At 36.1% G+C, this 17,967-nt stretch overlaps 1 protein-coding gene across 1 annotated transcript in view; it reads right to left on the bottom strand.

Annotated features, from left to right (window-relative positions):
* hyal4 (hyaluronidase 4) overlaps positions 1-15,843 on the bottom strand; it is a gene marked incomplete at its 3' end in the record, with an annotated part of 16,181 nt that extends 338 nt beyond the window's left edge. Inside the window, exons 1-10 of the mRNA XM_083547450.1 lie at positions 15,730-15,843; positions 12,410-13,398; positions 11,501-11,590; positions 9,573-10,017; positions 6,100-6,947; positions 5,899-5,988; positions 4,914-5,169; positions 1,876-2,708; positions 1,593-1,682; positions 973-1,195 (exon numbers count right to left, since the gene is read on the bottom strand). Coding sequence (XP_083403576.1) covers positions 973-1,195; positions 1,593-1,682; positions 1,876-2,708; positions 4,914-5,169; positions 5,899-5,988; positions 6,100-6,947; positions 9,573-10,017; positions 11,501-11,590; positions 12,410-13,360 — 3,826 coding nt within the window. The 5' untranslated portion in view covers positions 13,361-13,398; positions 15,730-15,843. The remainder of the gene's footprint in view (positions 1-972; positions 1,196-1,592; positions 1,683-1,875; positions 2,709-4,913; positions 5,170-5,898; positions 5,989-6,099; positions 6,948-9,572; positions 10,018-11,500; positions 11,591-12,409; positions 13,399-15,729) is intronic.
* Between the last annotated feature and the right edge of the window lie 2,124 nt (positions 15,844-17,967).

The following is a 17,967-nucleotide window of genomic DNA, read 5'->3' on the forward strand; positions in this document are numbered from 1 at the left end:
CGTAACAATGCGGCTAGTCCAAAAAATATTTAGTAATCACACAGTATGATGTGTTAATACATCGATCAATCATAGATTTATGACCACCTGTCTAATATTGTGTTGGCCCTACTTTTTGCTTCCAAAACAGTCCTGACCCAACAACCATTAACAGCATTAACTTCTTCAGTAATTTGAGCTACAGTAGCTTGTCTGTTGGCTCGAACCACACAGGTCAGACTTTGCATCAATGAGCCTTGGCTGCCCATGACCTTGTCGCCGGTTCCCCACTGTTTCTTCCTTGGACAACCTTTGATAGATACTGACCACTGGAGACCAGGAACACCACACAAGAGGTGCAGTTTTGTAGATGCTCTGCCCCCAAGCGTCTAGCCATAACAATTTAGCCCTTGTTAAACTCACTCAAATCCTTACACTTTCCCATTTTCCTGCTTCTAACACAACTTTTGACAAAATGTTCACCTGCTGCCTAAAATATCCCACCCACTAACAGGTGCCATGATTAAGAGATAAACTCTCTTTTCATTAAAAAATGTAGTGCATCTCTATCTATATCTCTGTGTCTCTGTCTCTATCTGTCTCTTTGAATTAAACAATGTATTGCAGCTCTCTTTTTTATATAAAACTCTTTAGTACAGCTCTCTCTCTCTCTCTCTCTCTCTCTCTCTCTCTCTCTCTCTCTCTCTCTCTCTCTCTCTCTCTCTCTCTCTCTCTCTTCTCTCTTTACCTTAAATCATGTAGTGCATCTCTATTTTTTTATAAAAAGTTCATTCAGTTCTCAATGTATCATAGCTTCCAATAGATTTACAGCTCTAAATCATAAGTAAGGCACATCAAAAAGACTTAAAGGATCTACTTATCACACTTGAATAACTACTGAAGTCTTGGGCACTGAAATGGATGTGTTAGCAAAACACACTCTGCCTACATAACACTGACAGGTAAACCTGTTTACAAAATCATCAAGATCACTTTGAGAAGGCACACCAACAGCCACATATTTTCCAACATGCTGCTGAATACTGAAGTTATTCGGGTTCAGGTGCAGGTAGGCTGCTGAGTCGGGGTTCTGGCGAACACAGCGTCCGTTGCCTTGGCACAGCATCTGACTGCAGAGTTTTGCAGCTGCAGTTACATTGACCACGTATGGGTTGAGTGTAGAGGGCAGATAAGCCGCTAGTGCTTCACATGAAGACTGAAAGTGAGAGAGGGGAGAGAGAATAAATCACACACAACAACTTTATCATGGTAAAGTGTTTAGTTTGATTTGCTCCTGTTTGTTGAACATGTGATAATCATGTAATTATATAAACCAAATCTATGCAATATATGTGTCTCATCACATGAAATAAGGAGACTGAACATATGAATACATATTATAGACAAAAGATGTAATATAGCATCTGAAGAATTGACATGTTTTTTTTTTATGTTTTTTAGCATACTGTAAATGTAAAAGAGCTGTATTTTAAATAGTAAAAACGGTGTGTAAAAGATTAATATTAGTAAAATGCATAATTAAAATGAATTATTTTAACTGAAGTTTGCCTTGTAGTTTCGATATTACATTTCAGTATATGATATTTGCATACCTTGCTGTTGTAGTCAGCACTTGCACCCCAGAGCACTACACCTGATGCACCTAAAGCTGCGCTCTCACCGACAGTATGGATTAGATCTTCCTGAGAAGAAGCAGACATATGATTAAAACTAAATCGGGGTTTTCTGCAAAGATTTTCGATATTTCTGATATAATGCAGTTCATAAAATTTAGAAAGTAAATACTTTGTTTGGATGTACTGTATATACAAAGTCAGTTTAGTTTTAGGTTGTAATAAAAATGGGATATATTTTTCCCTGAAACTTTTGTCTCACCTCACTCAGAAATACATTGTTCTGATTAGTGAAGACGGGACGTAAGTAGACATAAATTGGTTTAGAGTACAGAGGATTTGAAAGAGCAGACACCTTTACAGCTTCCTTCACACGACCCCGAACGAACAGAGCTGCCTTAGGTTGTTCTCCCAGACTGACTGGCAAATATGCTGATGGAAATAAAGCTGTACTGGACGCCCACAACCAAAGGAGTTCATTGTTGCGGCTTTTCTCAATCGCTGGGCAGTCACCCGTGTAGCCTGAGGTACTCCAATCATAATTGTAGCAATCTGGAAATAGGTAGAAGCCCCACAGATAATTTGAACGCAGGTTGATCCCCAGCTGCATGGTCTTCTCCATGTAAGCCCTAGCTGCATTCTCAAATTGCTGCTTAGCAACAGCATCAACCTCACTGGGGGATAGAAGTGGATTCTTTTCCTTTGCATACTGAATGGAAAGCTTCCTGTAAATATCTTTGGAGTTCCAATTCCTGGCCCAGATTGGACGCCATTCTTCCCAGTCAATCACAGCCAAGCCTGGGGTGAACGCAAGAACATACTCTATGATATCTTTATGAGCTTTCACGAGGCTTGCTGTCAGGTTTCCTTTTTGTGGAATGCCACCATTAACTTGCTTCCCTGTACTAGGATCCGTGTATGGGTACAGTCCAAGTCGATTGGAGTAAAACAGAAAAAGAAACTGATTAGGCTCACTGGCTGGTGTGGTCACTGCTTGAAAGACAGAAAGAGCCAAAGGAATCTTGAGGTTTTGGCACACATGCGTAGGTGCATTCCATATGACCGCAAAAGGTGTATCCTTAAATATTGGAGCAGCTGTGAGCGGAATAGACAAGGCAGTGCCATGATAGCAGATTATAGAAAAGGTTAAAATCAGCAGATAAATTGGATGTCCTCTGTCACAGGGATAAATCATTGTCACACGTTTAAAGAAGTGAACAGCGATGTACAATACATACGCATTACAGTATCCGAAATATTTTAAAATGATTGTTGATTTAAAAAAAATAATCATGCAGACATACCACTGAAACTATTCTAAGCTGAGAAAAACAAACCACTTTAGTATAAGACTTGCAGCATTATATATATTTTCCAGCGTCTTATCTTATCATTGTTATATTTGTTTTTTATGATAATACTTTGTTGCCATCATGTAATTGGCAGGCATACCACTGTATTCCAAGACACCATGTACACATATATAGTTTGCCTAAAAATAATAAATTTTCTATTCAAGTTTCACAGTTATACTGCATTGAATTTTTAACAAATATTGAATCTAGAAGATTTAATTCTATACGTTGTAAATAATTTATTAAAGTCTTAAATTGCATCTCATAAGGATGCAAATTAATGTGTTTTTCTGAGCTTTGCTAGTGCAGTGTGTATTTTTCAACCTCCAGTGTCCTGGGTTTGATCCTGGACACATTTACCTTGGTTAAACGTGTGGTGTTTAAAAATACATGACTAAATCTTGCTGACTAAACAAAAACATATTGTGTTTATACCACTCAGTTAATATACTTTCACAAATGCAAATGCAAATAGTGAAGTAGCCTTTTAACCACCATGTGTTTGTGAAATGGGAAAACCAAGTGGAAAAAACAGAGACTTTAGCAGAACATGCAAAATTCCGCACACACTGCAACCCAGCTTCAGAATTAAATCAGCGACCCTGGAAATATAATTCAGCAATGCTACTCACTATACAATCATGTTACCTACAAATTATTTACTTTTTCTATGTTGTGGAATTTCCATTGGGCTTAACGTTTTATCAAAAATCTGACCTTGGAAATGGAAAAACATGTAAACGTCTCGCTGAATGGTGGGCACACATTACCCAGGCTGTAATCTATGCTCTGTTTACTGATTAAAAGCATTAGTGCTATACTACACTTTTTATAGGACTTGTTCTATAGGATTTGTGTGTATAGATACAGTATATATATATATATATATATATATATATATATATATATATATATATATATATATATATATATATATATATATATATATATATATATATACACTGCAATTTATTCATTTCTTTTTTAACATTTGTTCAAGTTGAATTATGCTTTGCTTATCACATCACAGACTCCATATTATTACACTGTATTTCACTGTATATCAATTAAGCACTGTAGTTTTCTCATATGAGAAATGCTGTCAAATATTATTTGGTGATGACATTGTTTTTATGATAATACATTGTTACCATTGTGTATTTGCTTTAACTGGTTAAATTTGTGTGTGAACTCAATTTATATCTTTAGTAACTGCTTTATCCTGGACTGTGGCAGTTGTATTACGTTTTTGAGAGCCTTTGAGGTGTAGGTCTGCATATTTGTGTATTCCCCTCAAACAGAGCAATCTTAACTTCACCTTAAGCAGTGTTATTTACTGAAGCTGTTGGTTTGGGGCAGATATTAAATAAAAAATCATGAACTGAAATAAAAAAACAGTGGAGAAAGCATTTGAATAAAACAACAGACTTTATTTTATTTACCTGGGACTCATCTATTTAAATGGTTTTATGTGTTTTTTGCCAAAAAAAAAAAAAACTGCCAAAGAAATCATAGCCAGAACCTCACAGCATACCTGATTATTATTATTATTATTATTATTATTATTATTATTATTATTATTATTATTATTATTATTATTATTATTATACACTTTGATAATGTAGTACTGGACATTTAATTCAGACACATGTTAAAGAAACATGAGATCTAACAAAAATTTAATATCACATGCTCAGTGGAATGCAGTCATTTATTAATTGCAGAATTCATTACATGAGGAATAGGAAGGTATTATGATGCTGAATTGAATTCTTAGGAATCTTTATTTCCTCATTACTTTTAGAAAAAAACACGAACAATTATTACAATTCACCAAACAGATATGCAGCAAGAAGAACTGTCAGCGGTCCAAGGACACTTCTATCACTATACGCAAATCCAGAGGGAATCTGAGCTGTGCATTTCTTGTCCTCATAGCACTGACAGGTGAAAGTGTCCGCCCAAGCAGTGAGTTCGGTGACAGACAATTCCCCAGTGACATTATAATTCCCATCAATTTTCTGTATATTAAAGCTGTTCATGTTCAGGTGCAGGTAGTCGTCTGAATCAAAGCTTTTACGCACACATCGGCCGTTACCTTGACACAGGAGGTCACTGCACAGTTTAGCTGCAGTTGTAACATTGATGATGTATTTATTTAGCATAGTAGCCAAGTATATGGAAAGAGATTCACATGATGCCTAAATGAAAAAAAAGAGAAATGAGATATTAACTGCTATATATAAACCTAGAGGAATGGCTGCAGTCTATAAATTGGAGCTAGATTGTATTGAAACATTTAGTCATTAATCTTATGTTTAAAACATGTAAATTTTTTTTTACATTCTTTATGCTGACACAGATATAGCAGCGATATACTGTAATCAGATGCCATATCACTATGAACTCCATATTACTTCAGACTGAGGTATGTATTAAAGCCCATCCAGTCAAACAGCTCAGTAAGAATTCAATAATAAACGTTTGTCTATCATTGATTGTGAATTTCTTAACCGGTATAACTAAATATCACAGACCCAAATTTTACAGTCACCGAAACACATGCTCAATTAAATTAGCTAAAGCATGAATAACTGAGCATCTACACAGTCAGTTGATTAATAATGTTCTGTTCATTGCACTGTGTTCTGAAGTTTTTTTAATTACCCATGTACAACTAAATACACAATTTAATGTAACTGGTTAATTCATGCAACTTAGCTTTAGGCGAGTATCTAAGATGATAATTATATGTATCTGTACTATCTGTATCCTAAAATAAATTATGAACTGTAGGCCACTGATTTTAAAGCATTATTTGTAAGAACACCTTATGTAAACATAATCCATTCAATTTGGGATGTTCCATTTCTTATATTTTTGTGAAATGCTACTAATATTAATAATAATGATGACATACAATATACTACCTTTTCATTAAAATCATAGCTGGATCCCCAAAGCACACATCCAGCAGCCCCTAGCGCGGCACTCTCACCAATACTCCGAATCAAGTCAACCTGAGGAGAACCAAAATGACACATGTACACTACATTGCAATTTTTCCTTAGTATGTATTGTGATTGCTGCATTGCTATGCTATTAAAAGAAATATACAGAGATACTCTTGCCTCCTGCATGTATAGCTCCTGTTGTTCTCTCAGAAGGGGTCGCAAGTACAAATAAGTAGGAGCAGTGTAGGGCCGCCGAGACATTCCTGCTACTCTCATAGCCTCTAGCACCTGGTTTCGAATAAATAATGCTGCTTTCTGGGTTCCACTTATAGAAACAGGCATGTATGCTGATGGGTAGAGGGCAGTGCTTGACTCCCACAGCCAGCGAAGTTCATTGTTTAATTGTTTTGTGGTCTGAGAGCATTTCCCTGTATAGCCTGTTTTTTCAAAATCATAGTTGTAGCAGTCAGGAAACAAATAAAAGCCCCAGAGGAAATTTGGCCTTTGAGAGAGTCCTAACTTTAACGTTTCTTCCATGAAACTTCTGGCAGCTTTCTCGAATTGCTCTTTGGCTTTAAATGTAGCTTCTTTGCTTGAAAGAAAGGGATTCTCCTGCAGGGTGTAGTTTATGGACAGTGCCTTATAGATCTCTCTTAAATCTGCATTTCGGTCAAACAAAGGTAACCACTCCTCCCAGTCGAGAACAGCCAGGCCAGGTACGGAGGATGGAATGTAATAGCTGAACTCTTTTTGGGCTTTCTGCAGACTGGCATCAAGGTCTCCCTTCTGTGGAATGCCACCATTGTACTTAGTCAATGTTTTAATGTCTGTGTAAGGAAAGCGCCCTATTCGATTTTTGTAGAAGAGAGTCAGTGTTTGGTTTGGGACTTTGGCTGGTGTGGTGATGGCCTGAAACACATCCAAGTCTAGGGGGATCTGCAGTTGATTGCATTTGTTGATGGGAGCATTCCATATGACTACAAACGGTTTAGAGAAAACTGGAGCCACTGTTGGTGGAGGAGCTGCTGAAAAACACAATCCGGCCAGGTTCAAAAGGATGAGGAAAGGTAGATGATGCACAAGTCCCCGTGTCATGCAGCCTGAAATTTCTACCTAAAAAACAAAAATAAGTACATCAGCCATTCTGTTAACACCTTCAAACATACACTGGACCACTTTGTGAATCTACAGTATGTTGCCATACAGCAAGCCTCAGGTAAAGATTAAAGATAAAAAATTAAAAATAACACATTTGAAAGTAATATTCATAAAGGAATCTTTACAAAGGGGAAATGCTTTTAAACTGATATTGTTTTGATTTATACACTTTTGATATATATTACCATAATTGCAATTAGGCAAATGGGTATTGGGCAATTGGGTATTGTTATGACTTGTAATAACAATAATGATAATAATAATAATAATAATAATAATAATAATAATAATAATATACATAAATACAAACAGATTTTTGCTGATATTTTGTGGTCTCTGATATTTTATGCTAAGATTCAAAACTCTGCTTGTGGTGAATCTAATGCTTCATTAGGGCTGTATATTTGTTTTTTAAAAAGATGCTTGACTATTGATGTCTGACATCATTGTCTCCATTTTGATAAGTGTTGTTTATGTGAGTAGGCCTAATAATGCAATGGTATAAAGGTTTAACTTGATTGAAGCTGTTTAGCATGAAAAACACCAGCAAGAGAAAAAAATGCCCAGCTTTTATTTAGAGCAAAACTCTTGGATTGGTCCAGAAAAGAAGAGGTTTATTACAGACATTAACAAGGTAAATGACAAAGAATACAATGAATGGAATCTCATATGATAGAAAATGTGGGAAATATTTTTGTCACAGCAGAAACATTTAACTGGACCTCATATCAGTGTGTTTTAGGCACACATGCACAAAAGTCAAATGTGCATTTTAAGCTCATATAAAGAAAAAATTCTATATAAAATCTATATATTGAAAGATATAGATAGATTTTTTTTATTTTTAATATTTACAAGAAAAACCCAGACATGTCAATACATGTATTAAAGAATATAAAAACAAACAAGCAATCAAAATCAGTTTCTTTTTATTTATTAATATGTATTTATTTATAGTGCATTCTAGCTCAGGCAGTACATGCCTTCATGTAATATTTGATTAATATTATAGCCAGTACAAAATTGTTACTACAAAATTCTTCAAAAATCAATAAATTAAGATGTGATTTTAGTGGAATATGTTACCCAGTTTATGTAAAAAAAAAATTGCCAACAGTTTGTAGAAATGCTATTTTCTTAAAAAAAAAAAGTCATGTGAAAATATTGAACATTTCATGTTAATGACTTTTGATGCACTTAAGACCTTAAATGATGTGCTAAACAAGGTATACAAGCACCTCTCGTATGTCCTAAATATTGAAATTAACATTTCTAAAAGATGAGAAAAATGACATAAAATGAGGTATATGCATTACTCTCTATCTAATCTGCTTTGCTTTAATTGAAAATTTGTTTTAATTTGAAACTTATAGGCTACATGTTAGTACTGGAAAAGGTATGGTAATAATGTTTGTGCTTGGTTTTGTTAAAACTTATTTAGTTTATATATATATATATATATATATATATATATATATATATATATATATATATATTTCAAAACATCCAAAGTACCATGTATAATTTATTAAACTGCAAATCTATATTCTTTTTCCTAAAGTTTTGAAAAATAGAGATTTTTGCAATAAAAAAAAAAGAAAAGACATATAAAAGATTTACTAAATTGTATTTACATCTGTCCAACATTCAGATTGTCTTTTACCATGATTTTTGGTAATATTTTCAAGTGATGTAGTTTGATTAAAAAAAAAAAAAGTACAGAAAATTACACCTTAAAATGTTTTTTAGGTTAATGAGATAGATAGTTCGCCTTAAAAAAGTATGTATCTTTTCACTTAGCTGTTAGGTATAGCAATTATTTGCCTTAAGTGCAGCTTAATTTCAATTAAGAATCTGTTTTGTAATAATTATTGGATCATTGGACTGAATAAAACTATGGATAAAACCCTCATTATATTCTTGTCTTAAACTATAGAGAAAAACCCAAACTACTTATACAACAGAGAATAAAAATTAAGTGCTTTGTGTGTGTGTGTGTGTGTGTGTGTGTGTGTGTGTGTGTGTGTGTGTGTGTGTGTGTGTGTGTGTGTGTGTGTGTGTGTGTGTGTGCGTGTGTGTGTTTTTAATGATAAGCCAAGAGTTAATCAGTAATCTTGGAATCATCATTAAGAAAATGAGCTGAATTTAGAATAAGTGGTGTCTGAAATACAACCTTATTAAACATATATGTTAATAATTAGGATATGTTTATAGATAGAGAGTTTCAGGTTAAACAACATTTGTCTATTATAATATTGTTTGATTACTATAGTAAATTAAGTACATTACTATAGTTTGTGCAAATAAAATATTTAACAAGTAGAAGTATTTAAGGTAGATGATATCAGGAAAAAAGCAGTCATTAACTATTTTCCTGTTGCTTCAAGTGATATCAACCTATATCATGAATGCAAAACATGAAGTGGCTGCATACAAACATTGGTCACAACATGTGCCATTGGAAAGCTGTACCACAGTGCTTATGATTTAGCTAAAAGTAAACAGGATGAAAAGCACCACTAGGACAGGAGCATTTCCCACAGTCTCAGCAGCAGAGCTTTCTGACACTCGATCCTGTTCTTTCTTCTCCACCTCCTTCTCTTTCTCCTCGACGTCTGCTGTGTGCGTTGACTCTGTACTGTCACAGTGCTCACCCCCATACCCTTCATAACAGTGGCAGTAGAACCTTTCTGTCAGTTGTTGTAGTTCGTGCGGGGAATACTGACCAGTGACAGTGAATGTGCCATTGCGGTTTGATCGGATGCGGTAGCTTGGGCGATTCAGGTGCAAGAAATGCGGTGCATGTGGGTCTCTCCGAATGCAACGACCATTAGACTGGCACAGATAATCACTGCACACTTCAGACGCCCGGGTCACGTTGATGATGTACTGGCCAAGTCTGTAGCTCAAAAATGTTTTAACCCTGGAACAGTTTTGCTGCAATGACATGTTAGGAAACAATTAATAAAGACTGATTAAACCCAATCACTTGTGTATAAATCTGTTGAATATCACTGACCCCATACACAGTCGAACAAAAGGGATGGGTTCATTTCGCAAGAGACTGGAGTTTTTAGTAGTATTTTTTTTTGCTACAGTAATAAATAGAATGTGTAAATGTTCTGTACTGTTAGTCAAATTACTGTTAACATCTACATAACCGCATGTTAGCAAAAATGGTGGCAATGCAGTTAGACTTTCCTACACCATGCAGCAGGAGGAAGATATAATGCTGTTTGGATTATGAAATTACTTGGATTCCAGCATGCCACATTCATTGTGACATGCCTAAAATGTGGACTGTGGACTAAATCAGTACTTAACAACTCCCTCTTTGGCATATATACAGTTGGTAGATGTTTTTTGTAGGATTCTATTTGTTCTTCTATCCTCCACTATTCCTTGCAGAATGTTTATAGTGCTGCACAGCATGATTAAAATCTAACTTCATCAGATGATTATCAGATCAGAAAGCTGTAAGGTTTATTCCAAAATCTTCAACTTGCATTCCTGGAAGTAGTTTATGTGTGAATTTTGAAATATGTGTTTGGATCTAATTTTCTAGTGAGGAAGCTAATCTCTTTTTTTTTTTTCAGCTTCAGTTTCTTGACTGATTGTGTCACATTCACTCTGAGAATGTGCTAAGATTTTTTGGAATCAACTCTTCTATTTGCCTGTACAGCATTTGCTGTGCTACTGACTGCCATGCAGCCACAAAGCATAATAGACTCAACCCCATGCTTAAGAGCTGGGCAAGGTGTTCTTTTCATCAAATGTTGCTGTTTTTTTCCAGCATACCTTCAGTAAAAGAGTCATTTTCTTCAATGGCATCAGGACATATTTCTAAAATGCATCTAGCTTATCTAGATGTTGTTTAGCATACTTCAGGTGTTGACTTGTGGCTTTTGTCAGCTAAACCTTCTGTCAGGTCCTAAATGTCATTTTGGGGATTTACCTTGCCTTTCAGCCCATTTCATTCAGACACTTTTCTTGGTCTTTCAGATCTTGTCTTGACTTCTACAGTTGCCTGTTTCTGCAATTTATTAATGATATTTCTGACTGTGGAGATTATGAGCTTAAAGGGCTTTGATATATTTATAGCCTTTTCCCTGTAGTGAGCTTAATTTTTAGACCCTCTGCCAACTACTTAGTGGAGCCCATAGTTGTTGAGTGTTAGTATGAGGTTTGAAAATTCAATTTGTAACACTCTGGAATTGTAATAGCGAATAAAAATTCTTAGCCTGCCTAATGAATCAAATAAGGCCTAAAAAGTTAATTTAGTTCTGTGAATTTACTACTGGATGGGTGTCCAACTTTTACACATGCCATAATAATTGTAACTGTGCATTGACATTTACAGGAAATGTGAATTTAGTAATCCAATCCAAAAGATATGAATAAAAAGTTAACACAAACTTACTCTAGAAGATGTAAGGTTAAGGTCACCCCAAATCACAAAGCCTGCAGCACCTAAAGCAGCACTTTCCCCTATTGTGTGTACTAAATCCTTCTGTGAAATACAATAAAATAAGCTTACAAAGGGTTTTCTGTATAATAAAGTGGACATCATGGTTACTATGCACTTTATGATCAAATGTTATTCAAAATGTGTATACTGAAATCATGTTAATCATTAATGGTATAGCTTGTTCTTCATGAGACTAAATGTTAAATGTCTAACCACAAAAGGGTGTGTTTTGTTTCATCCAAGTTACACTAGTAAGCAATATAGATGCCCCAATATTATGGCTTTTATCATTAAACATATCAGGAGATTATATCTGGGGTTAGGGAACAAGGTGATGCAGTCAATAATGATATACTAGGCTTGTGTCAGAAACTAACTACGTGCAGGTGAAGCCAATTTTTAGAGGAACTGAGAATTAGCATAAATAGCACACAGTGGTCAAAGACAAAAAGTGACACCCCATGGGGCACCAACAAGTTTTCAGTTTATGAAATTAACATTCTGTAAATGTAATAATGCTGCTGCAAATAATTGTATTATTGCTACTAACTCATTAATGTCTATTGATTTCTATCTTTATATGTAACATTTTCAGCAGACATTGTCAATTTAAAAAATACACTTTGATAACTTCTAACAAAATAGTACAATATAACCATATCATATTATGTATAAGACATGAATAGAGAACCCAATATCCTGCACATTTGTTTGGGGGGGGTTTGTCACACTTATCAACTTAACAGCCTTTTCACTCTTTCAATAGTACAGAGTGAAAAATACAAAATATGCAGGATATTAGATACTACAGGATCACTGTTCGAATTGCTTTTACATGTTACAAGCAGTATGTGTATTTACCTCTGTCAGGAATGTCATGGCTTCATCTCTGTAGCCGAGCCTTGTGTACACAAACGTTGGCAGCTCATATGGCAGTGAATTCATGGAAGCAAGCCTTAGAGACTCCAGTACCCTGTTCTGGCAAAAATGCAGGTTGCGAATGCTGTCCATGTGGTCTCTACGGATTGCCATTGCAGGGAAGAGTGCAGTACTGCTGTTCCACAACCAGAGCAGTTCATCATTGCGGACTTTCTCCAACATGGGGCAGTAGCCGCTATAATTGTGTGTATGCACATTGTAGTTATGGCAATCTGGATATAGGTAAAAGCCCCATAGGCCTTTTGGTCGAGCCCGTGTGCCAAGCTCCAGCGTGCCCTGCATAAATGCCATGGCACTCTTTTCAAAGCGTAGACGTGCCAGTTCCTCTATTTGATCATCTGTCACATTGATATAGGCTCGGGAGACAAGTTCACGTGACCGTTGCCGATAGATGTCTTTTTTCTGCCAGTTGCGGCTCCACTGTGGCCTCCAGTACTCCCAGTCAATGATGGCTAGGCCATGGAAATCTTCTGAGGGAATGAAGTGTGCAATGTCTTTGCTAGCTTTGTGGAGGTGAGCTTCTAGACTGCAGTTCTGAGGAAGGCCCCCATTCACAGCCTCGCCTTGCTCTGTATAAAATGGATAGTAACCCAGACGGTTCGGATAGAAGATGGTGACATCCTGGCCTGTATGGACAGCTCGTGGACTGCCACTAATGTGAAAAAGGTCCAGACTTATGTTCATGTTGTATTTGATAGTACACAAGTCGAGAGGTGCGTTCCATGCAGCCAAGAATGGCTTGCGTCCCACCAGGGGCAGCTTGGCAGGCTTCTGGCTGAATGCAGCATGTACCAAGGGTAATAGCCAGGTGAGGACAAGGGCACAAGCAATAGGCAGGGCTTGATGTGAGGCCCAGCAGGGCACACCGGGCATCCTGCTTTCTGACTCACCAAAAAGAACTGTCAATCATCCTATGAGCAAGGACAGGGACAGGATTAGAGATGAATGGGAGGGAGATGACTTAATAGTGGCACTTATTTTAGCATAAGGTGGAGATTTTCCAGCCAATTTTAAAAGAAAATATGACTTTTTATCTAGTTATAATTTCTGCTTCAGTAGTAGAACAAAACAGTTGGTCTTTTCAGCTGTTAAGCTCACTCACAGCAACTGAGTAATGAGTTAACATTGAGATTAAACACAATTTCAAGAAAATGGCTCTAAAATGCAAACAAAACCTCAAAACACAAAATACAATCGATGAATCTTAGGCCATTTTGAATTTAGCCATTAACAGAAAGCAAAAAAAGTTTAACAATAAAGTGTTTTTTTTCTGAGACTCTTGCTGGTTTAACTGTTATTCACATGGCACATTGAGGATTTCAGTCTGCAACCAAAGCATGCTCAGTCGACTATCAGAGTAATAAGCACATCCAACCACTTGTACAAACCAGAATGGTAGCCACATACCCATAATCATAGCTGCCCTTGCCAGAAGCCTGCCTGAAAACTTGAGCTTTCAGTCAAATGTCTCCCAACACTTGATGATGTTCATAAGAAATTACAATGTCTTCGGGGTGTTTCATATTGTGGTTCTATACAGAAATGTTGGTTTAATAAATATACTTACAAAATTCAGAGAAATTTTATATTTCAAACTCCAAAAATGTTGCAGTTGATGTGATTCAAGACATGGGCAGAAAATGAGTCTGAAAATATTGTAAATAGAAACTTAACCACAGGATTTACAACATCGAGCTATGTGTGGAATCTTTCCGTAGTAACCATGGTGATAATAACATATCGTTAAATATTATTAATGACACTCATCTGCTAAATCAATACTTGAAAACCGTGGTTCGGGATGAAATATTGTAGATGAAGGCAGCCTGCTAATCACAGGGGTGGTTACTTTAGTGTGTCGGAAAATCTTTTTGCTAAATGCATTGGATCATACTGCTGATGGCTTCAGTTCTATGCCATGAAGGGGATAAATACCACATCTTGCACTGATCAGGGGCAAGCCTTTAAAATATAACTGCCTATGTTTGAGTGCTTTTGGTAAACTTCTATATGCGATAGCTCTATTAAAAATAAAAAAAGTATTTCATAATTCTTACATATTAAGTGTTCAAAGCTCTCTTTAACAACACTAAGAGAGGTTAAACAACAGAAATACATCTGATCTGCAGTTTTGGAAATGCACAAAATAATCCATAAAAATTGTACGTTTGTAATGAGCAGCTCCAAGACACAGAAATAAACTATACCGAATTGCAACACTGTTGGTGTTGGAAAGATGCATTTATCTCTGAGCTTCCTGAAAACCTCAACTGTCTCTGGTTGTAATTATGATAAGTGTTTGTTGGTAAATGTTTTTTTATGGAAAACTTTCAGTCACAGTCTTCAGAGAAACCACAGACGGCACAGAGTCAACCTGAAGAAAACATTACAAAGCATCTTCATTCAACTTGGAAATATAGCACTAAACGCAAACAAATATAACACGCAACACTTTCCACAAGTAAAAGCAGCTGGTCTTCAATAACAAAGGCTTAAGTCTTACTTTAAATTAAATGGTTTAGTTTGAAAGACACAGGCAGAATTGTAGTTTAAGTATCATTAAACAACATTTCATTCTTCTGTTTATTGTTCATGGATAATTAGGTACATTTTCAGTTAGTGTAAACTGTTTTAAACAGGAAGTAACTGTATCCATTTAACTAGTATAGATTAAACATTGCCCTTTAGATTATACTTTATTTAGTATGTGGTTGATTTCTGGAGGGATCTAAATCACTGCACAGCTTAATTCCATTTCTTCAGTGAACCGGAGGTCATGGCAAGAATTGTTTGATCTGTGACCTCGTAACAACCTCAGACAGCAACCCAGACAATGGGATCTACAGTATAGCACTTCTTAACAGACTAGCTTTCAATCCAATCTAAGAAGTTTAGTTTTAAAAGCTGTCTTTATGTCTTGCACAACTCAGTTTCTGTTTTATTCCCTAGATGACATTCTTTGCTTAAAATATACCGTTATACCCCTTGTTATTTATCTGTCACCAGCAGAAATACTAATCATAGTTATTTTGTAAGTTGTGCTTTATGTTGTAGTTCATATAAGACAGTAGTATAGAAGCACACAAACATGTAGTCGTTACCTGTTTTCTCCTATCTGTAGGCTTTAATGACAAAGACAGTACAGTGTGTGCGTGTGTGCGTGTGTGAGTGTGTGTGTGTGTGTGTGTGTGTGTGTGTGTGTGTGTGTGTGTGTGTGTGTGTGTGTATGTAAGAGTACTCACTCGAAGTTTCTGCAAATCTGTTTCAGCACCACTGCTCTGGGCACACGTTACATGGCCCTTTCTGCATCCCCAGTATATGAACATACTTTCTGTCGCACAATTCATACACCACACTTTTATATACAGAGGGAAAGAATGGGAGAGTAAAAAAAGGGAAAGTTTCCTGAGAGGGAGGAGAAAACAACCACTGAGTCTCAAGGGAAAAGAACCACAACACTGTGATTAACATAGAGGGAGGAGAGAGAGAGAGAGAGAGAGAGAGAGAGAGAGAGAGAGAGAGAGAGAGAGAGAGAGAGAGAGAGAGAGAGAGAGAGAGAGAGAGAGAGAGAGAGAGAGAGAGAGAGAGATTCCATTGTTCATATTCCATTGACTAAGTGAGAAAGTTTGTATGGGTTTGTACAGTATGAGAAGGTGGTGTGTGTGTGTGTGTGTGTGTGTGTGTGTGTGTGTGTGTGTGTGTGTGTGTGTGTGTGTGTGTGTGTGTGTGTGTGTGCGCATTACGTCCACATTTATCTCACTTCTTTACACCTGGCATGTTCATGGTCCATGTAGTTTTCATGGACAGCGGGTTTTTCTGTGTGTGTGTGTGTGTGTGTGTGTGTGTGTGTGTGTGTGTGTGTGTGTGTGTGTGTGTGTGTGTGTGTGTGTGTGTGTGTGTGTGTGTTAAGACTCTATAGCTCCTTATATCACTCTTTTTGTAACCTGTCATTGTCTTCTTTTGTCTTCTTAGTCATTACCTGTCGTTGTTATTGTTGTTGTTGTGGTAGACTAGACATTAGTCAGAAATGTATTTTGGTAGATATAATTAAGGTTGTGAAAAACAATAGTTCCAAAGTTGGCATGGTGCAGTGCTACAGTTTAGAGCTGATATGCTATGTCTTAACATTAATCATAGCTCAAGAGAGGTGCTCAACAATGCAATCCTAAATAAATGTTATTTGTGTTGTACCTATCTCTGTGGATTTTGCTGTGATTTATTATAGTGACATGTGTAAGTCCAGAGGGAGGGGTTTAACTCTGAAGGGGTCACACTTAGCTCTTTTCTGAGACCTCTGAAGTGAAGCACCAATCTGTTATTATGCAGTGCATAAAGACAGAGAAGGTAGTGTGAACATGGACTATAACATCAGTGTGATATTATCATCAAGTTATGTTTCTGTTTGCCTATATTTGTCATATAATTGAATATATCTAAGTCTTTCTTTTACAGCATTATGTATTAACACCTAAAATCTACCCTGCAATCATATTTGATACTTATATCTTAATATCTTCATTTACTTAATATTTTACTTAATACTAATTACTTGGTCTGTGGTAGAACCGACTTAATAGATTTATATGTAATTACAGTGATTTTGCACTTTTAGGCATCCTTAGAGCAGGCACAATATTTGGGGCATGTGAAAACAAATGTTCATGTTCTACAGGTCCTCAAACTCCGTCATTTAAGGCTTATACATATAAAAGCTGACATGTGTTTTTACTGTACATTTAAGGGTATTAAATATTATTTTATGTCTCATTTAGGAGTATGCTAACAGTGTTATGGCCATTGCTCTAATTAATCCAAGGTTAAAAGATTTTTTTAGGATTCCACATTGCTCTACTGACCATCAAATGTGTCTCGTGAGAGGCCAGAGCACCAGGACTTATAAATCTTCCACAGTAAAAGAAGTTAACAAAGATCAAATTATTTATACCCAGTTACATTTTTCAATATTGTTATATTATTTTTCTTATTAAATTGTGAAGACAATGCATTTTATATATATATATATATATATATATATATATATATATATATATATATATATATATATATATATATATATATATAAAATTTTATTTATTTATTTATTTATTTTTAATTCCAAGTTGTACTGTTATTAACAAAACAACTAGAACATCAAGAACTCTCACTTAACTTACTGGTAATTTTCATTTGTTTGTTTTTTTTATTTTATGTACAAAAGGGACAGACAAATGTACACCCCGTTTACAGGACAATAGTCAGATTAGGCTCCAGCAGTGGGTCATGATCCATGGGGTGCTGGAGGTTCCACTCTTTTCCATGCAGCCGCCTTCCAGTCTGCGTGTAGCCAATGTGGAGACATGTTTGTTCCTATGGGAGGAGTAGGAGAGGAGGAGAGGGGGTATGAGTGTTTTAGAAGAAACCACATTCCCACAACCGAAGCAGTGGGATGGTTATGTTGGCCCAGAGCTCGGGATCTTTTC

This window comes from Silurus aristotelis (assembly GCF_946808225.1).
Source record: "Silurus aristotelis genome assembly, chromosome: 7".
NCBI classification, from domain to species: domain Eukaryota; kingdom Metazoa; phylum Chordata; class Actinopteri; order Siluriformes; family Siluridae; genus Silurus; species Silurus aristotelis.